Below are 22,625 nucleotides of genomic sequence, written 5' to 3'. Positions count from 1 at the left end.
TGTCAGTTGTCAGGTCTTAAATAACTTAATTGTATGTGACCCCAAAAGTACTCGCCCTAAACCATTGTTCCTGGAGAACACATGAGCTTACTGCTGCCTTGCCGTGTCTTGTTGAGAAAACAGACAGTAGGGTGACCTCAGTGTCATCAGAACTCCAGTCCTCACTCAGGGGCTCCAGTTAACATGCCGGAAGACCAGATATGCGCTACCAAGTGACCCCTCAACTCCCCGCATAGCTCCCACGCAGAGCCATGGGCCTCCTGGCATAGTCAGACTCACTCACAGTTCCCCTTCAGGTGTGACTTTTTCAGTAGATATAAACCTAAATTATCCCAACTCTCCTTTGACTCTTGCTTATTCAATTCTCCTCTAGCAAATAGCATGTAGGAAAATCTTAAAATTCTTGGGAGCGTCACATCTGAAAATTCTGAGTGCCTATTACCACAGCACAAATTGTACATTTTAGTTTCTTTGACCTGGTGAAAAGAAGAGGTTTGTTCACTTCAATGATTTGATACAGAATGAAGCCCATAACTGATTCAGGTCAAGCTAAGTGCATCCAAAGACAATATTGTTGTTGAGGTGGTGGTTGTATTTTTTCGACTCTAACTTCCTGCAGAGGCTAAGAAGAAAACAATAGAAAGGTAAATAAACAAAAATTAGAAAAAAATCAGCAAACTTTGGCTGTCTTCTGAGGGACGTGACTAGGAAGAAAAGATGACTTTGTCTTTTCTCATGAAAGCTGGTACGAGAAGGTTGCCTATCTTCATGTATTTGACTATCTCTTTAGAAGTTATGGCTTCCAGGCTGGCTTATCCTTTGGGATGCTAAGGCTGTCACATTAAAAACATTTATCTAAGGCACTTGCCATGATAATGGTCTAGCATTTGGCGAAAAATGTTTTGCTGATAAATTGAGAATTGCCAACAGTTTAAGACCACTGACTTAAATAAACAGGAACACTTTGGGGGCCAGCGCAGTGGCGCAGCGGTTAAGTTTGCATGTTTCACTTCGGCAGCCCAGGGTTCGCCAGTTCAGATCTCAGGTGCAGACCTACGCACCGCTTGTCAAGCCATGCAGTGGTGGGCGTCCCACATATAAAGAAGAGGAAGACAGGCACGGATGGTAGGTCAGGGCCGGTCTTACTTAGCAAAAGAAGAGGAGGATTGGCAGCATCCAATTAGCTAATCCAATTAGCTGAGGGCTAATCTTCCTCAAAAAAACCCCCAAAACCCAAAAAACTGGAACACTTTGTTTGGATCGAAAAACACTTTCCTCACATCAGGATTAGATTATTTTTGTCACAATTGTCAGTGAGTACATCATGTAACCTATGAGTGCTCAATTACTCAGGGATGCTGTTCACAGCCAGTGAAGCTGGAATCTCTGAGATATTGTTTTGAAACTATCAATGGCTGTGGTGCTTAGCTTGAAAAAGCCCACATATTTCTTTAAAAAGAATCACTTGATACCATCAATGAAATGACCACACTCTGTTCTCTCGTTCTTGACAGAGTAAGCAAATTCTGCCCAAAAAAGAAAGCTATTCAATTGACATAGCTTACACTCAAGATCATTCAAAAAGGGACAAAGGCTTCCCCTTGGTTAGGAATTTCATAACATACTCCAAGGAAAAGAAAAACAGCGTAATTCATTTATTCTGTGATGCTCAGGTCTAAATTTTTGCATTGCCAAAGGTTTAGTCACACATAAATTATGTATGTGTGTGTGTGTGTGTGAGAGAGAGAGAGAGAGAGAAAGAGAGAAATTAATACCTCTCATTTGTTATATTCAAGTCTTCTTAACATTTAAGGTTTTAGAAATAATTGTTGAGAGGAATCCCGTACTCTGGGTTGGCCTGACTCAGCTTGCCCCACGCTGTGTGAGGCCACCTGCTTAATGGATTTGTCACAGACCTTTTCCTGGCTGATAGGTACCAGAGAGTGTGATGGTGAAGCTGCGACAGAACAGGAAGCTGGGTGAGGGAGCTTCTGGTGGAAGCTTTGATCTTTTAATTTTGTGCCCACTTCTATAATTGTGCTTTCCACTGTAATTCTAGCTGCCAATTTACACTCTACCAGGGTTAAAACTTATTTTTAGTTTCATTTCCATGGAAAATGTGCACTTTGCTCTTGATTGATAGATATATTTTGACAGTCCATACAGGTTTACCCAGTCAGAGCTTGTTTTAGTTGAAGGCGAAAATGGAAGAGGAAAAAAAAATTACTCCAACAGATCTCCGTATTTCTCTTTTTATTGCATTCGTTGTCTAACAACAATAATACTCATTGGCAAGAAATTTATTTACACTAACAAATTAAATTTAATCACAGGTATTTTTAGATTGGTCAGAAAACAAAGGACCACTGTGATAGTTTGCTTTGAATGCCTCTGAAAACCGAAGAGTAAGAAATGTCATTGGAAATGGAACGATCTAGAGAAGTACATATTAACCAAGCACAAGAGAACAATTCAGACGTAGCACTATTGTCTCTTTCATGCAAATGATCAGATACCAAAATGTACAAATTAAAAGTTGCAGATAACATGCTATCCATACTTATTGGACTTAAAATTATTTTCAAACAACTGTTTTCCTTTAGTGATATATAAAGAAAGATGAAAATAAATCCACTTCTTACAACGGAACAGAATTCATTCTATTTTTTTCTTTTTTCAGCTGGCCAGTTTTATTAGTAACATGTAGCAGGTATACTAGTGGTTCAATTGCAACACCATTAAAAAATACAAAAGCAGTAGTGATGACCATAAATAATATTAAGGAAAGCATAGACATATATATTTAAGGGGTTTCACTAAGCACTAACTGAATCTGATGTTGTTGGGAGGTGTTATCTAGCTGGGGTGCCTCTTAATTCCCACTTTTTAAGGTAATTTATTTTGGCCAATTGTTCTTTCATGGATGAAAGAGTAAATCCTTAACAGAAAACCTGGGTGTGTGAATAAAAAATCTGAAAGAAATAGAAGTGTACACCTTCCAACAACATACTCACGCTCACATCCACTTGTATTATATTTGGCAATGACTTAACCATGCCATCACTCCACAAAAGAAGTAAATAAATGGTCATGTGATGGCAACATTGCCATCAGAGAGCCAGTAGTTAGTGACTTAAGCATCACACCTACCAAATATGTCAGTTTAGAGCATGAGCGAATGCACAAGAACACACAGTGCAATTTTTAGCCAAGGCAACTGCAGTCTGCAGTTGAAAATGCCCAAAGCTGCATAAACATCTGAGCTTCAACTCAGCAATGTGCAATCTTGACATCAAAGCATTAACCAAACATTTGAGGAAACTTTATCTTACTAAAATACCAGGTATCTAATAAATCAATTTTACCAAAATATATAAACATGTAGAAGGATAAGTGCATTTAGTAGAAATACTTACATTAAAAAAATCTCTTAAAATCTTATGAGCCATTCAATGTATACACAACACAAAAAGTGGCAATAAGGCTATGATTACTGCTCAGGGTCCTAACCGACATTACCAAGTTCCATATGTGATATATATGTTTTACGCCATGTGATTGCGGTATGTGTGTATGCAAGGTGGGAGATATATTCACACATATGTAGTTCTGTATATCTATACAAGTGGCATGCACTTTACTGAGAAGTTGCCTCTTGTTCTTATACCTTACCTCTTATCCCTAGCAGTTTTGGAGTTGGGATTGGGGTAGGACCAAGGATTGGAAACCATTATGTTTCTTTCCTTCCCCACTCTGTCAATCTGGAAGCAGTCACATGCTGCACTTGGCCTATACACTCACATATGTGAGCCTTCAAGTAACAGCCCTTCCCTCAACACACCCGCAGACACCCACGAACAAGGAGGTAAGGAGCCTCTGTGCACCACGCAGTGGAACTGGTTGCTTTCATTTCCAGGGGGAAACGGATTCTGTAGGCTGCTGCTTTGCCCTCTGACTTCTTGGTTGAGTCTATTCAATGCTGCTACTTTAAGTTATTCTAATAATGCTAGCATACTGTCTGGTGCTATTTTTTCCCCAGTGTTTTGGACCTGGCTTGAATTTCCTGAGACTTTAAATACCTAAGACAAATATAAACAATACTGCCTGCATACCCAGGCTGTTTTTCAGGAGTGAATCACTGAAACACATTTGTACTTCTCACAACAGTGCTTTTTTTTGAGAATTTACTCCCCACCCCCATCATCATAATGAAATAATTCTAGTAGAAAATATGGACATCTTATTTCTGGACTTCATCCTTAAATGCTTAGCTTCAGAATAGAGTACAGGTAGATCCTTAATTAAAGGTAAATTTGAAAAGATATAAAAAAACCTGGGCTTTTCTTTTCCATTTACCTTTTCATTCAGAAAGCACTAAGGACTTAGCAGTCAGGCAAAAAAAGAATGAGAAAACTATTAGATAAACTGTGAGTTACTTTAAGGGAGATGGTCTTAAATAAAGCAATTCTGTTATAAAACTAAAGTCCTTTAATGGAAAACCATGACCCAGACACTCAGCTCATACAACGCTCTCTGACCATGACTTGGCCTTGCCACACATCTCCTGCCCCCGAAGCATAACCAGTACCCTAAACACTTCTGGCTGTTGTTAGAGTCATACTGAGCTGTCCTTTAGGGACTATAGTTCATAGTAACCAGATATTCACTTTTTGTTCATTTTCTGATAAATAAACTGCAAAGTCTTTAAGATTCATGAAGCAACAATTCTGTGTCAAATTCTACAGACACTGAAAACCACTAGCATTAAAGTAGGAACTGTGTAAGACACTGGAACCTCGATTAGGCATCATGCACTAGAGGCAATAAAAAAATAAGAGGAAAACAAAATGTTCATAAGAGCTGAGGCCCTTCACTTTGTTTTCATACCCTTTTACCAGTCAGTTTCCATTTTATTCTTTGTGAACAATCAAATCAAGTGCCTCTTACAATTTCAGCAGTTTTAAGTAGTAATGTTAAAAATAACTCATTAAGACCTAAAATTACTATAATTTAACTTAAAAGATCAAAATAATTGTAAACTAAATGATTTGAGGAATAAGAAGTTGATTTACAATATAGTCAGTTGGTCATTGATCTAAACATTTGAAGTGTACAAATAAAGTTTAAAAAAACAATACTTCTAAGACTCTTAAGAAAATGCAATGTAATAGATCATAAATTATGTGCAGAGACTGAGACTTATACACATTTCCAGTATATACATCCATTTTCAAACATTACCAAAGTGTAAACATAACTTAAGATAACCTTCCTTCTCTTTCCACTCTTACAATGAATACAGTGAAATTCCAGTGTGATCCAGATCACTTTTTTCCCAAAGATAAGCAAAAATGGCAAAAATGTACAATAGCAAGCATACTATTACCAGATTTTGACTAATTTAGTCTTTTAATATTAGAAAAGATTTGCTGAATTTTGTAGTTCATTAATAGTGGTTCCTTGTTTCTCATGATATTAACAAAGAGCAAAGCACCACCACCATCTCAAATACTAACCGTGTCCAGTATGGCAGCTTCATTATCATACTCCGAAGGAAGATGGACAGGAAAACACACATAGCGCCTTTGATAATTGTAAAACACAATGTTACTTTATGTCAGTGTTTCTGTAGATCGGATAAATGACCTGTACCTAGTGACAAAAGGATTGGAGCTTAAGAGATAATACACTGTCACTGAAAAGGAAACAGGCCTTAGGGAAACAACAGGATTAAAACTGTCTAGTTTCGATAACTCCAGATTTTGGATATTAAGACAAGCAAAAAAAAAAAATCACAATGTTCAAAATACAAGATAGAGCTATATGGGCAGGACTATATAACAGGTTATCTGTTATCTGTAACCTTCAAAAGTCTTCCCCCAGGCTCTGCTTATATCACGTGTCCAGTGGAAGATACGGACAGAGACCTTCCCTACATAGTAAAGGAAGTAAAACACTTGTCCAAGAATTCGTTTGGCCTCAACTCTTATCTTGAAACTCGTCCCTTGGAAAGTGAAGGACCTCATTTTTAGAGTCAATGCAGCAAAGAGAACCAGATACACGAGCAGAGAAAGCAAAACAACAACAAAAAACAACCCACCATTTGAAATTTCTCAAGATGAGTTTATTTCCACCTCCTTCTGCCCCAGCCTCCTGCACTTGAATTAGTTTGATGAAATACTGAAATCCTTAATACTGGCTTTAAAATAAGTATAACTGTCTCAATTGCTAGGCTGTATCCTGTGTACTGTCTTAAACAAACTTGAACTATAAAGTGGAAACCTTTAAAAAGTGGAAGAGAATGGCTCAGAAAAACCAAAACATCTCTAAAATGTAACTGACAGCTCTCCTTTACAGGAAGATTCTGTGTGCTTAATAAAATTGCTTCTCTGGTTGAATGTTACTCAAATCTAAATTTTCTCTAACTGGTTTTTCTATTTTTCTTAAAAGTACATTTGTTAAAACACTAACTGGGCCCATTTGGGAAATCTCGAGTAGAAAATATGTGACGGGTTCCTGATTGTGTCATAGGCAGGCTGAAGATCAGCCAGAATGTTCCCCAGGAGAGGAAACCTGAAAATGCTGGTTTCCTTAAAAATCAATTTCCTGTTCAATTTGTTCAGGGAAAAAGGAACTGTGTTGTGAGTGTCAGCGTTGCTGAAATACTGAACACGCAGCAGTCACAAAGTAAACAACAGATCCCAATATCCCACGGCTGCATTAACGTCTGATCTTTTCTTTGTTTGGCTAAATCTGGAGGATAAATGTTACCCTTAGAACTCCAAGGTAATACCCACATCCACGGTCTTAAGGCTTTTGCTTCCTTCTGGGGTTGACGAATAACTATAATTCTTTTCTCTCTTTCTGACGCCCAGCAAGCAGAAGAGTTTGCCTGCCTTTTGCCATAGTAGGTAATTATGTGGCAGAGCTCCCACATGCCCTCAGTGGGGTTGTCTCACTGTCCAGACACAGAAATGAGGAGGAACCTTCCCCACACATTGGAGTAGATTCTGCTGCCCAGATCTCATGGCAGAGTCATGCTCTCGGCCATGCAGACATGTGCAATTGCCCAGTTTCAGGATCCCATAACAAAAATTCATGGCGCTCCATTAACAACACCAGGTGTCATGCTCTTGTTGGGCAGGGTCACGCTGGTTCTCCAACTGACACAACCCATCCCACACAACACAAGATGGTGGTAAGTAAGAGAAGAGAGAAACACAGCTACTTTGCATCTCTCAAAAATGAGATCCTTGGTTTGTTAACAAACCAAAGGTGGCATGGGACTATTTCAGTAGATGAAAATTAAGAGTGTATTCTATTGCAGAGAACGCAGTTATTCAACACACAGTTCCCCGTCTGCCTAGAGCACATTACCCCTGTCATCAGTTTTCTCTTTCATCCTCCAGAGGAGAGCAGGGCAGGAAGGGTGAAGACTTCTCTTCTTTGGGCGAAGGCGCGTGTTACTGCTCACCGGCACCGTCTGCGGCAGCTGTCATCTTTTCTGTCTTTTTAGACTTCCTCTGCATTTGCTCTTGTTCCTTCCTCCTCAGCTTTTCTCTTTGTTTTTCCATTTTGTCTTGAGCCTTCCGAGCCTTCTCTAGAGACACCTTCATTTCCTTGAGTTTCTTTTTGACCACTGCTCGGTCCTGGGATGATGTCATTCCAAGAGCCTAAGAAGGAAATACATAAGCAAACTGAATTTGAAAACCAATGACTTCTCTGCTTATGATGGGGGTGATACCACAATATGTTCAAACTCAAAAGCTAATTTAAACATAATTGAAGATATACAAACTGACGAAGAGCTGATGACATGGGCCAAAAATCTATAACCTGATGGGCTGAGCTTTATTTGTTCTTCTGTTATTTGAAGTCTCTAGCACAGTACACCCTAAACCTCATTAACTAAATGCTTTCCGAATTGGGAATTAATGGGTGAATGAATGAAAAAAGGACAGAATTCTGCTTCTCCAACCTTTGGGCTGTAGATATTTACAAGCAAAAGTATTGCTAAACTCATCATTATTTTCAAAAGATAGGAATGGGCACCTGCTGCCAGAGGGCTCCAGGAAGGGCAGGAAGAATTGAAATGGCTCCCTTTCTGCGATGTATTCATTTACAATGAGGACCAAAAATGTCTCTGGGCCCAGAATGCTCATGTCAGCATGACTAGCCATTCTCTCTCTGTAGGCAGACCTATAAAGGAAGCCTGATTATAATGAGAAGGTTGCTGGATGAGCTTTGAATTCAGAACAAGGGGAGTTGGTTACATATTTTAAATGTTTCATGACCTTCAGAATCAACAGCAGGATGCATCCATCTTCCCAAAAGGGACAGCCTTGTCAATGGGGCCTTCATATTCACAGGCTATTGATTGATCTCTAACCTTTTCAAGACTGTCAAGAGATACTCATCTGGCTGTTAGCCCAGCAGGGGGCTGAGGGTGGGTGTGGGGATCTGGCTGTAAGCTCCTTTTGCCCTTTTTCCACAAGGGTGGGTACCACCTCAGTCTCTACAAGAGATGGACTGGACAGGTGAAAATGAGAGTGCGATGGCGGGGGAAGGGAACACATGGCTTGCATGTATTTGGGGAAGAAAATTCTGGGGAGAACATCATCCCAGTTTTCGAGTGGTGTGCTGGGAAGAGTGGGGTGGAGGAGAAATGAATAAAGAAGGAAGACTCATGGATCTGGGTTTTAACTCTAATGTGATGAGAGAGTCCACATCGGCCATTATTAAAACTCATACTACATAGGATGTAAGTAGAGTTAATACATGGACCATGTGTTGTCAGGTGGAAGCAATGGAGTGATTCCCTAGCTCTTCCACTCAGCAGCCTACTGTTTGGTTTAGAACCTCTGACGACTTTCCAAAACTTCATTTACTACTCAGAAATAATTCAACGTCCTTTCTGCTAACCGTTGATGAGAATTACCTCTCAGATATGCAGAATGCTCTTATCTAATGACAACATTTTAGGTGCTATGATGAGTAATACAAATTATACCTGATAACCTAACACAGACATGTAATTCTTTACCTTAAGTTTATTTCCATCCAACTGCAGGAGTTGCTCTCCAGTGATGTTTTGGGCACTGAATTCAGATACATACTGCTCCAGATTTAGGCTCATTAGCCAGTGAGAAACCTGCTGCACACTCCATTCATGAACGGCCCGATTCTGACACTGACTGTGTTTGGGAGACTGTCCATCATCAAGGATCTGAGGTAGGAATGTTACGCAGTGTTGTTAAAAGGACCGAAATGCTATGGCTCAGTGCAGCATAATATGCTATGAGAAGGAACTTCTTGCCTACTAGAGCCACAGATATTTTAAACCATAAAACGATAAGCTAATGGTTCTAGTTGTGCACGTAACACACACATGTACATTTTTAAATTTCCAAATACCTAAAAAATTTGGAAATTTAAAAATTCTCCCAAATAAAGCAGCATTATTAATATAGGAAGTTTAATATTGAAAAGTACACTCCAATGTTGCAAGCTTTTACATTAAAACACTTTCGAAAGATTATCAGATGCAGAAAACAACTATTTCATTAATCTCGATATGCAATGTATCACTGTGCATTTATCCTTTGGTAAGACATTAGAGATACATAAAAATACATTAAAAAATACTGAGGTATCTTTCACTTGGAAGAGGAGAGCATTAAGTCCTCAAGCATTCTCAGGGGAAATGTCACAGCCATGATTTCATCTGAGCAGCAAGCAAACCTGTGAGGAAGGTAGGGCAGGTAATATCCATAACTACTTTTAATAACTGAGGAAACTGAGGCTCAGAGAGTCTACAGATCTGTCCAAGATTATGCAGCTTGTAAGTGGTGAAGCTCAACAGTTAGTGGTTTACTCGACATCTCAGGCTCTGTCCAATGCAGAACTTTCAATAGTGCAAAGGGCAGCTTGGTTCCTAGAACCACTAAGCTGAGAGGAGATGAAGGCGATGACAGGTCTGGGAGGAGACAGGAGTCACCTCAGGGAGCGATGTAGGGAACACAGAAGAGGGGATGGGGTAAGCCGAGATGAAGGCAAAGGAGGTGAAACAGAATGGACTGTGTCAAGGTAATGGTGATGGGAGATAAACTGAGGGACTCTGGAGGTGGAATGTGGAGATCCTCTTGACTCAGGAATCTCTTTTACACTAAGATACAGACAAGGGCACAGAGTGAAACTATTTAACACAAGGAAATCCTCCACCACAAGGAAAGCGTTCTTGTGTTGTTTGACTTTTAAATCATTTGCAAAGAAAGAAAAGAAGGTTCAAACAATACCACATAAGCCACCACACACAGCCCACTGATGGCTCACCTCGTCATCTATCATATCCAGGCTCTGAGTGAGGGAGCAAGAAAGGAATCAAAAAGAAAAGTGTTATAGAAACAGAAGACACAACATATACAGCACAAAGTTTTGATAAAATTAAAATCTTGTCAAGCCTGAAGAATATGGGCAGAAAAGTTTAAGAGAAAAAAAAGTTTTACAAAACAAAAATCCTGTTAGAAATAACTAAGAACAAATATCTAAGCAAAAATATCTTTACTTACAGTGCACTCTCCCAACCCCCCGTGCCAAACACTGGCATTTCTTTCCTCTGCTCATCTCTTGGGGTACTAAGTCAGTCACTAATGTAATTTCCTGCCTCTCTTGTACACATTTATCTCCTGTGAATTCGTTACAATACTAATTTGACCCTGGCTTTTAAATCAGTCGTTCTCACCCAGTTTTCCTTCCATATGGGAACCATACCTCCCCATTCTTCACTGCAGTGATTCTCAATTGGAGGCCACACCCTCCTCAGAGGGCTATCAGAATCTTGGGGTAGGGGTGACATAGCAGGGGACATGAGGGAGAAAGGGAACGGATTATCTGGAAACCCCTATGTGATTTCTGAGCTGTCCCCTATTTTTGCTTTTAACTGCCCAGCCTCCCATCCCCACTCCCCTGTTTAGAGTCATCCCACTTAAATCAGAGAAAGGCTGAGGAGGTCCCTGGACAGCTTAAAGGGGCTTAGAAACAATACTTTGTTTTCGTGTTGAGACAGAGAGGAAGGGAAATCATGAAGGTTTCACATCAAATAGGAAAACGTGGCCTCAATGATTTATATGCAAAATCTATCTACAAACGTTTTCCTGGTGATAATCCACGGATAAAATGTATGATCTGAGAAAGCAGTTCTGTTGTAAGTGCCATGAGCGTACCTCATCTGACGACAGTGCTAAGGACTGAGAGAGCCCTGGTGTCTTGGGTTCTGCTCCTAGGCCACTCAGGTCTGCCGAACTGGTGCTGCTGGGACTGAAGTCGTCACTAAAGGTAAAATTCTGTAAAAATAAATGAAGCTCAGTGTTAAAGGAGCTCAGTGAGTAAACCAGAGGAAGGTGTGTTTGCACGTTCTAAAAGTTATTTTTAAATAAGCTTAGAAGAAATTCATGTTTCGTTTGGTGACAACCTTCAACCAGGCAGCGGTTGAGAACACTGTGCTTTTCGCAGTTGACAGGGAATTCTGGGTGCTTTTTCCATTGGATGAAATGATTGGTACTTTGGAGAAGTGATTCTTCAATCTCTCTTCAAGGGTACAGCATTCATTATCCTCTGCAAGTGCTCAGAGGAGTAGTATTAATAAGCCTATCTTCTTTGACTCTAATTGTGATGAGTAACAGTGTAAGTAAAAGTACAAGGTGGTGCGGAGAGCCTGAGCTATTAGGAACAGATGGCAATCCATATTAGCAAGGTAGCTCGAGCACCCCCGGGGAAGGATCACTTGCTGTTGGCCGCGATAAAGACTGTGGGAAATGGCAGATCCTCTCTTGGATGTCACCTTCAAGATGATGAGTTCTCGGGGAGGTCACAGCCTGACACTACACTAGTAGTTACATGCTAAAATACAACTCTCACGTAGCACCAGCAGAGCACCAAAGAGGCCGCAGCATGAACAGATACACGTTTCCAAAGAACCACCTGGGGGTGGGCGAGGGGGACATGTATAAATGAAACTTCCCCAGAACTTCATTAAAGTGTTCAGTGGATAGTAAAGTCAAGTAAATTCACAATGACTACATAGCTGCATTTATGAAAACATTTTAAACCAAAACTGGAGTCTCTTCAGTGTAAGATGATGGAATCAGTCAAACAACATTTACATATATCAGATCCAATACTGAAAATGTTTCAAGGCCAAAGTGGTGTATTTCTGTCAAAACTTCTTTTCTAATAATTCTAGCAGGACTGGCTTCCCAGGAACTTTAAGCACATGACCAACACCATCTTGTTTCATATTCCACTTCCTTAGGAATTGGACTGTTAGTTTCCCATTAGGTTCCCTTGCATTGGGTTTAGTTGGTTGCTGTTCCTTCAGTAGAGGAGACTAAATCAGAGCACACGGAGCTAGGCTAGGGGACCATTTAAGTAGGAGGGCATTTAACACAGCACATTACCATTTGGTATTGTCAGTGGAGACACAAGCCGGAACCCTGTCAAAACCCTGTGAGCTGTTGATCTCAAGAAAATAATTAAATTCAAGTAACATTAATCACACGTTTCTGTTTGAGAAAGAAAAGTGAACATAGATAAAAGAAGATCAAACATGAAAGTTAGCCACCATATGTGCTCCAACAAAATGTTAGATAAGGTTTGCAGCGTCATGCTGGAAATAACCATCATGCATTTAAGAACAAATAACATCCATGCATATAATTCCTAATTCTGCTAAAGTTAAAGAACTTTGGTGACAGAATTACAACAGTTGTTCAACATGGAAGTTTGATTTAAAAGAAGAAATACGTAAGGGTGCCACGTCAGCACTGGTTTGTTTTAAAGAGTTTCATTTAGATGTATTGAACACATATTCAGTCTCAAATTTATTTGTTTTCCAGTAAATCTTGAAGAACACAGCAAAAATAGTTTTGTAACGTAATTTAAAGTGGAATACTTGGTAAACAGATCTATCACACTGTTCCATGATTCAAATGCATCTTTCCCAGCATGGCTTAACTGTCAAACTGAGATTAAATAGCAATATGTGAAAAGACAGGCAAATCAAAGATTAAGGCACACTCTAGAATGGAACAGTATTAAGGAAGGTGATGGTTAAACGAGGCTTTCTTTTCCCCACACAAGAAATACCATGCACTGTTTACTGCAGTGTTATCACACTGGCTGCTCGGATCCAGAGTGCACACACAAGTTGAGAATGCTTTCCAAAGACTGGAGAGGAGGAAGGATTTGGGGTTTTCTTGTATGCTTTTTAAATCCATGTGTTTTCTACCTTAGACCCCTTTTTATCTGAAATTAGAGTCTCAGGAGAAGGCTGAAGGGGACTTGCAGATGAAGGCAGATTCCTGAAGGAATAGGATCCTTTCCGGCTTTCATTAAACCACAGGAAAGGCAAGCAAGGTGAGCGAGTGGAGGCCTGAGCTGAGGAGGATGGCTTCGGCTTCCAGTACTCCAGCCTGCTCCTGAAGATCCTGTTTTATGGAGAGAATGGGCGTGTTAGACAAAGAAAGCACAGGTGTAAAACTTGATGAATTCCGAAGGGACTTGAATATACTTCCAAGTAACAGTTTGAGAAACTGTTCTACACAACAGATCAAGTAAAAATTTTGCACTTTTGACTAGGACATGAATCTTAATAGTTATCTTCTTTGCATCTAAATGGATTCTACAACAATGATCAACTTTTTCGTATCGCTTTTGTCATGGCGAATGTTTATGAAATGAGCCTATAATACATGCAGGTGCATGAATTACAATGAGGGAGGGGCACGGTCCTTTAGGAGCTGCTATTAGGTTAATCATCACAGCATTTCCTTTATTTGGGTCACATATCAGTGCCTCACTGCTAGTGACATTAGCTCGTAACAGCACTCTCTCCTGGCGTCCTCTGAACTCATGTTTCCAAGAGTTTCAGAATTTAGAAAATGAAGCATTTAAATAACGTGGAAATTTCAGGGCTTATGATACTTTAAGCAGAACACACACCTTCCTGGTTTTTCATCACAGTCTTAGCGCCTTTGCAGAGGAGGAGCAGTAGACCTGAAGTCCTAAGATCCTACTTGGAGCCCAGGGTCTATTGTCTCCTGAGGACAGGGCCTTGGGCCTCCTCTCATCCTCCACTTCCTCATCTATAAAGAGTGGATATTTTATGTATCTCATATGTGGTCATTAAGAATTAAACAAGATAATATGTGTGAAAGTGCTTTGAAAACTGTAAAAGTGTAAAGGTCTATACTCATTGCTTAACATATAAAGGATTCAAAGTCATCTGAGGAACACAGTTTGAAAACAGCTATTTTTAATGCAAGTACTTGCATATTTATATTTATCTTTTGGTTAAAGAAAAATAATTATCAGGAGCTGAGGCAGGAATGGGCAGTAGTTTCTGTGCATCTTGGAAGAGGTCACTCTCAGCATGCCCAAATGATAACTGAGGCAACACCTATTATTCGTTAGCTGTTGATGTCATTAACAACAAAGAGATCCTCTTTCAATTAAAAGTGCCTCAATACCACACCTAGACAACTTATGTCCCACATCTATACTGAATTTCAATCTTCTCACATCTCATTTCAATTATTTTGAAATATTATATCTCAAATTTACATAAATAGCTTAACTCCTAACAAATCCTGTTCATTTCCAAAGATTATTGTGAGAATCAAATGGGACAACAAATATAAAAGCATCTTGCAAACTGTAAAGCAGTTTACAAATGTAAAGGGATTATAAGAATGATAACTAAAGAGATTGGAGAAGTCAGTGAAGTTTTGGTAGAACATTGAGATCATAGGTTGGGTGAATAAAATTGTTGGTCACTCTAAAGATTCCAGAAGATGTGATGATTTTAATGATGTCTTTCTTTTTTTAGAAAAACAAAGGAGTCTGCAAGGATAATAGAGAAAGACCAACCAGAGATGTATCAACCTTCAATGTTCATCCTAAAGTTGAAGCTAAAAAAAAATTTTATATCCTTAAATCCACCTACTTAAAATCAGGAGATGGAGGTAAGTATAATAACTGAACTTGAGAAAGCAGGCCAGCACAGGCAGATGGTCTTCTGTAAGAAGAACTTTTTATTCCTGGGTCACGGACCAGTGCAGTGTTTCCCAAACAAGTCTGAGAAGAATCATCTGTGGCAGCTATTCAAATACAGATTCTTGAGCACCAGGTTCATGGAATTAGAATTTGGGGGAAAGAAAGGGAGGAGGTGACCTGAAATCTATATTTTAGCCCATGTCTGAACTGACTCTTACAGTTTTTAATATCCATATTTATTAATATTATCCTGAATGCAAACAGCAGGTCTCTGGAGCAGAAGAGGTTCTTATTTACCTACAGAAAATGACTGCGCTCGTTCCCCATACCCTAATTTCCTCTCTCCAGGGTGACACAATGAGAACCAGCTGTCATCCTATAATTGGTCTACACTGTAGGTAAGGAATCTAAAAAATGTGCATCTGGATGGTCAAAGAGGAGAGGGACAGCTGCCTCCCTACCCCCACCACCCAGATTGAGGGAGAGAAATCTTATCTCTTTAGTGTAAACAAATTCAACTTGGGAAGGATCTTGGGTTCTTATCCTTTGGAAAGCAATATATGTAGTTAGGGGGAGATAAGACTAATGTCTCCAGCTTTGCAACCTTGGGAATGTCTCCGTGCAGCTGTGTCTCATCTCCCTCTCCCGAACCTCGCTCCTTGTAATGTAACCACATAACCTCTGGGGAGGTAAATCCCTCTGCAGTGCTCACCATCTATCCAGTCACAATTTAACTTCTAAGGCTTATCTTTTAGCTCAGGTCCCAGATTCCAGTAAAAATGCTTAGAAAGCTCTAATTATGCACAAACATAAAAATATTTTCTCTGTAGTCCCACATTCTTACAATTGGGCATATTTAGGATAAACTGGACGCCATGATTATTTTCCCCTTTGGTTATACAATTCTGAATCAATTAATCAAAGTAACATGAGAAATTTTTTAGGAGTTCCATCCATAATTCAAATAAGGTATGTCAGTGCTTAAATATATGGGTACTGTTTTAAGGTTTATAAATAGGTCACAATTAATGACAGCATGACTATCTTGTCCTACTCTCAAGTGAATGCCTTTGTAACAATGCTTTTAGAACTACCTCTACCATTTTTTTTTAATAGGCAGGAAATAAGAATATTGTTGCCTAATTGTTGTCACTCTAATGCTTTATTTGAAAAAGACTTTAGGTAGTTCAAATCTTGGCCAGGCAACATTTCAAACAAAATCTGAAGACCACATCTAATTAAACTCATTCATAAAATTCTCACTGCCAGGAAAATAGTCAAGATTAATAATTCCACATGGACTTGGACATCTAGCATTGAAGACAGAGGCCACAGTGTGTGTATGAAGAACGACATGAGGGAAGCCCAGCCTCAGGTGATAGCCAGAGGCTTTCTTCTCCAGCTTCACACACCAAGATAATGGAAGCAACAGAGGAACAGCCACGTAGAAGGCAGTGAAAACCCACTTCTAAGAAGACAACCACTGTCCTCACCGCTGCAAAGCACCAGGTCCTGGGGTATTTTGAAGATTATTCTCCAGTTCTCCAGGAGGTCTGGCTGTGCCCCTGCTGAGGCTGTATCCTGCTCCCCTCATTTCCTTGTGCATCCTTGACTCTAAAACTCCATGAACTGACGTAACCTCTGTTTGTTTCCCAGTATCCTTAAAGAAGTGAACAGTGGTATGCTTCCATTTGCTTGGACCTAGACTATAGAATATTCATTTAAAAAAGCAAACTCTCCATTACTTTAAAATTATAGACCCATCAGCTTACCAGACGTGCTTTCTAAAATAAATACCAATTTCTTTCTGGATAAACTGAACTCTTGTGCATAAAAAAGGAGCAGAGAGAGTTTGGTAACAGTTTTTCTATTACTGACCTCTCTTATAGTCTGTTTTGCTTTATGGAAAAATTTGTTAAGAATAACATAAAATTTGCCCTTCCCTCCACCCAGCCTTCCTTCCTTTCTTCCCTCCCTCCTTCCCTTCTTAACTCTTTTGACTGTAAGGGCAGGTTATGGGCTAAGGTGCATAGCTCTGTACAGATCTTAATAATCTCCTTGAAAAATCAAGATTGGTAGAAATGAATACTTAATGGATCTAAAAATAACTTCTAGAGGATCAAAACAGGTATGTGTTCTGTACTTCCTTCACCTTCTTTTTTTTAGCTTGTACACTGATGGCTCTCTATTATTTCTGGGAAAAAAAATAGAATCACAAATCACAGCTAGATGCCTGATTCTTTTATTGTTAGGAAAAGGGAGAAAGAATGGCTTGAAATTAAGTCTTCGTACTCCTAAAATGTCATGGGGGGTGAGGGGGGCTCAGATAGTAACTGTTTCCTGGCATTTAAATGGTTTATAGTTAATAACTCTATAGAGCAATTAACTCATTTACATATATCTTGAAATCAGTTTACCGGAGGCTAGCACCCCAAAATTAAATTGCTCAAGTAAACATTCCATGATGATTCTTTTGGTTTGTTTTAACTTTGAATGCAAGGTGTATGAAGTATTCAGAATCTAATTATATGTCATCAAAATGTAATTAGGATTTCAGAAACTGCCAGAACAGAAAAAGTATAAACAGAATATAGAATTCAAGCAGGTGGTAAAAAGAAGGTTAAATGAAGAAAGTTAGGTGCAACCAGAGGAAGAGTTGCAGACTTCCATTTACTCCAATCAGATGAAGTGATTCTGTAAGGTTCTAGCATCCACCAAGGAGACTGAGGTTGTAAAGCCAGCCCCTTCTGCAGGGAGCTTGGAGACCCTAACAGATAACACTATCACAGGCAGATGTCCACCTTCAGCTCAGGCCAATCACCCTGAAGAAACACATCCTCCTTCCAGATCTTGAGTTACGGTCTAAATCTCAATTCCATAACCAACAGACCATCTGAGATGGTCACTGTAGAGCATTCAGCCTTAAGTTACGACAGGGATCAGGAGACGCTACCCCAAAATACAGCACCCTGGCATAGCAAATATTTTAAGCTGAGGAAGTTGACAAATAACAGATGCAGGAAGGGCTCTCTGACCTCTCCCATCTCCCCTGAAGCAGGTCATTAGACCCTCATGTGAGAGGCGTCCTCTCTATAGGAGGAAAGGAGCATCCTTATCTCTATAGATGGAGGGACACCAAGAGGAATCTGAATGAAGGAACAGGCCATGCTAACTTTCCCCCAGTTTACTACCCTTAGCTTATACCCTTTTGTCCTGTCACATTTTTCCACCACTTTCCACTCTTCATGAAACCTAGTATAAAAGTGCTCAGGCTTAACTCCTTCTTGGAGGCTTCATTTCCTTATGAATGCTTCTGTATCACATAAAACATATTAAATACATTTGTATGCTTTTTCCTTGTTAATCTGTCTTTTGTAAGTCTGATTAACAAGGCTCCAGCCAGAGAACCTAGGAAGGTAGAGGGAAAAAGATATTTTCTTCCTCCTCCATACTCATTTGAAATGGAGAAATTGTTCCCTTAATGAGTCTCCCCATACTGGGAAGGTTTAAAATGAAATAGCAAGATGGTCATTTAAATAAAATTCATGTTATCAAAATAAAAATGTTAAGTTTAGGAATAATAAATATATTGCTCAGGACTTACGAAAATGCGTATTAGAAATCTGAGAGAGAAATTTGTCTATTGATTCTATCTTGATATATTTAACTGATTAAGATGCAAAATAACCACATTGATAAGAACACTGGGATGCTGAGCGTGACTACAGATATCATTTTAACTTAAGTTTTTGAGAGTTTTTTAAAGTATAGAAAAGTGTTGACTTCTTAGGAATGTAAGTTTATCAGGTTTTAGGCATTGGGAAGTATTTACAAAGAAAATGGAATAGATTAAACTTACAAATACAGCTAAGAACAGGAGAGACAATTATGGGGAAATAATTCTGCTCTACTGAGGTTAAGCTAGCATTATTCAAAGGTCTCTAAGAAAATGACTGCTTTTATGTTATTTATAATTTAACTAGATGTTTAAACAAAATGACAAGATTTGAAAGTTGAACTGAAACTCAAAAATAGCTAGGTTTTAAAGTTGGAGACTTTAATAAATTACTCTTAATTTATAACCCAAATAATCTTCTTTTTAAGAACAAAGCTACCTTTAGACATTAAAAATCTCAAGTGAAGGGGAGAACTTATACAAGTTATACTGCCAAAGTTAAGCATTCCACAGGACCTTCACTGAGTTTCTGTCATCACTGTTCATGGCCACACAGTGGCTCAGTAACGCTTGCTTTAAAACTGTCCAGACTCAAAGGCTCAAATTATTCTGCCATTCGCTAAGGGCCATTCTCTGTCAGCCATTTACAAGTGCATTTTTTACACATCATTTTTTAAGGAAAATGTTGGCTCCTCTCTGATGTGCCTCTGTGGGCCAGGCTTAGGCAGAGGAGTAGCATTTCTCCCTCATGCACATGTGCTCATCCTGCTCCTTGGCTCTTCTGAAAGGTCAGTGTGTTTCTACTCCAGCTCAGGGTCAGCAACAGGACAGAGCTGCCCTCCAGGTACTTGTCATGGGGTATGATCTCAAACTCACAGAAACGCCATAATTTATCTAAAGCTTCTTTGAGAGAAACATCTACGAAGGGCTGTCTGAACTATAATCCACATTGTCTATTCATTCTTCAAGATATTACCAAAGTCACCCTCGGATGAATGAGACAGCCAGCAAAATGCATATGGAGAACACTTTGTTTTACATCCCTGCCATCAGAATTGCTTTAAATCTTAATGATATTGATAGCTGTTTCTATTTATTAAGGACTTAAAATGCGCTTAAATGTGATTCTTTCAGTCCTCCCAAAGACCTGAAGAGGTATGTATATGCTTCCATCTCACAGATGAGGAAACTGAGGCACAGAGAGGTTAAGTAACTCACCCAAAACGATAAGTGGTAGAGCTGGGATTTGAATCCAGGCTCTTAACCATTTTGACATTATGCTTTTGGCTCTTACTGAAGGCCACTGTGATATTTACTATGAAGGTATTGGTGAAGATGTTCTATTTTAAGTACCAACCCTACTTTTTCCTTCATCTTATTTTTCCCTATCCAATTTACTTTTTATGTAAATTATATTGCTATATCATATGTAGTTTTGTATATAAACAAATTATATTTGGAACAAAGAGGAGTACATACAGATAAAAAAGAATAAACAAACACATGAATATGTACTAATTTACAGACCAAGTAAATAATGAGTTAGAAATCAAGAGTACTTGTTTTTCATAGAATCTTAAAGATCAATACTGTCCAAGAGACATATAATATGAACTACACATGTAAAGTAAAATTTTCTAGTGGCCACATAAAAAAAGAGGTAAAATTAATTTTCATAATATATTTTATTTACTTCAAAAATTATTTCAACATGTAATCAGTATTATAAAATTATTACTAAGATATTTCACATTCTTTTTTGTAATACTGAGTCTTTGAAAGTCAGTATGCATTTTCATCTACAACACAGCTCAATATAGACTAGCCACATTTCAAGCGCTCAAGAGCCACACCTGACTAGAGGCTACCATACTGGACAGTGCAGACAGAGATGGGTGGGGAATTAGAGATCAGTAGTTTTAGTCCACCTCACCTATGGCAAAGTCAGGATGAATACTTAGATTCCAGCTCACTGTTTTTTCCACTCTTAACACTTCTAAGGTGAATGCAGATTCACTTCCACAGAGAAGTGCCATCTCCCTTCCCTGTGAGTTTCCCACATGCCACCACCTCGCCCTGTTCTGAGATACACTATCTGCTCACACGTCTCTCCATTCAGTGACTGAACTAGGAGCTTCTCCCACAGAGCTCCAAAGTAGACACTCCACTGACATCAGTGGCTGTCTACTCTAGAATTTAGGATCATATTTTATTTTACTCTTCAGTGTGTACTTTAAGGGATGAACAAGCTCTGACAACTAAATGTTTCCTGCTTTTGTAATCATAGTACTATATTACCTGTTTAAATCAGAATGTTCACTGAACACGTATTTTAAAAGGATAGAACCAAAACATATTTCTTTATAAAGTTTATTTACTATTATTATTTTAACTTCATCTATTTGTTTCATGTTGGTCACCTATTTCAGTCATGATGTCTCCCCAAGAAATACCATAAACTCTTTACTCTTTGGGGGAAAAACCCCCACAAACTAAAACCAAGACCCAATTCAGCAATGTCTTGCCTCTTTAAAGTTTAACAGACTCGGGTTATAACTGATACTATGACCTCATCACAACCTTATAAGAACCAGATGAAAAGCCTAAGAGATAAGATTACTAACTCAGTCCGTGAATCACGCCTTCCTTTCTCTGAGAAAGCCTCACAGGGGGATGAGTTTCCTCTGAGTTCTTCACAATCGCGGTGGGACCCTGCAGCTGATGGTACTTATCGCCAACTACCTTCAGGGGCCCTGTGAAACCAACTCAAGCGCATTAGGATGCTATTGGGCAGTAACTGTTCTTCCTGGAATATGTTTTATAAGGTTCTGGGCCCATGATCAATTGACACAGGAGAACATAGGCTGTCATTAGATTTGATTAGTGTTAACCAATTACTGTGACAGCTCAAAAAGTTATTTTTTTTTTTAAAGATTTTATTCTTTCCCTTTTTCTCCCCAAAGCCCCCCGGTACATAGTTGTATATTCTTCGTTGTGGGTCCTTCTAGTTGTGGCATGTGGGACGCTGCCTCAGCGTGGTTTGATGAGCAGTGCCATGTCCACGCCCGGGATTTGAACCAATGAAACAGTGGGCCGCCTGCAGCAGAGTGCGCGAATTTAACCACTCGGCCACGGGGCCAGCCCCTCAAAAAGTTATTTTTTTGAAACAGAAAAATTCCCTCTTCTTCCCTGTTTTTCTACTATTTCAGTTACATGAATTCCTTTCAGTCCTGTCAAAAGTCCTCTGGAATTACAAATAATTATAAAATTATGGTTGTAACAGAAAACTATTTGGTCACATTGGTACACATGGAACTATATGTGACTACTGAAGCAGAGTTAGTGTTTTACAAATACAGAGCTCACTAGGCAGCCTAGCTAGACGCCTGGCTGGCTACTGGTTCAAAAGCTGCCATTAGCTGTGGTGAAGCCACGTGCTGACAGCAGCCCTCCCCTGACTAGCCACGGTTCTGCCTAGGGAAAGGTGAGCACTCACCAACAGAACCAAGATTTGCTTGTTTTCCACCTGGAATTTATACAAGGAGGTGATACTGTCTGGGTATGATGAGGAAATTTAGTCCAATCTTCTACCCTCTGCTGGATGCCTGTGCTGACATCCCTTCTAGGGCGGAGGCTTAAAGGTTAGAGGTAGTGACTCAGAAGTCCAGGGACCAAAGAGAGGAGAGTGCCACTTCACAAGTGTCCAAGCTACTCTCCCATTGTCCCATTGCGTATTTGGGCATCTCTCTCTCTCTTAAACAGTTACATTATTTGTTGTTGTTTTTTTCTTGAGTATATTTAACAGTTTTCTATTCTTAATTTTAAGGCACAGAGTAGACTGTTTTATATTTCTCACTCCAAAACTACACAAAGTTAAGTCGCTTTTGAGTTACATTAT

At 39.3% G+C, this 22,625-nt stretch overlaps 1 protein-coding gene across 25 annotated transcripts in view; it reads right to left on the bottom strand.

Annotated features, from left to right (window-relative positions):
• Nucleotides 1-2,240: 2,240 nt before the first annotated feature.
• The window catches only part of PPP1R9A (protein phosphatase 1 regulatory subunit 9A), a 314,401-nt gene continuing 294,016 nt past the window's right edge, over nucleotides 2,241-22,625 (bottom strand). For 10 of the 25 annotated variants that reach the window (XM_014853332.3, XM_070508546.1, XM_070508560.1 and 7 more), the window contains 5 exons: nucleotides 13,286-13,484; nucleotides 11,223-11,342; nucleotides 10,333-10,356; nucleotides 9,044-9,226; nucleotides 2,241-7,673 (listed from right to left, as the gene is read on the bottom strand). In XM_014853332.3, the coding sequence (XP_014708818.3) occupies nucleotides 7,464-7,673; nucleotides 9,044-9,226; nucleotides 10,333-10,356; nucleotides 11,223-11,342; nucleotides 13,286-13,484 (736 nt within the window). In that variant the 3' untranslated portion in view covers nucleotides 2,241-7,463. The remainder of the gene's footprint in view (nucleotides 7,674-9,043; nucleotides 9,227-10,332; nucleotides 10,357-11,222; nucleotides 11,343-13,285; nucleotides 13,485-22,625) is intronic. The other 15 variants (XM_070508604.1, XM_044767009.2, XM_044767016.2 and 12 more) reach the window with 8 other exon arrangements.

This window comes from Equus asinus, chromosome 1 (assembly GCF_041296235.1).
Source record: "Equus asinus isolate D_3611 breed Donkey chromosome 1, EquAss-T2T_v2, whole genome shotgun sequence".
Classification (NCBI taxonomy): Eukaryota; Metazoa; Chordata; class Mammalia; order Perissodactyla; family Equidae; genus Equus; species Equus asinus.
This window is presented reverse-complemented; position numbering and strand designations above follow the sequence as displayed.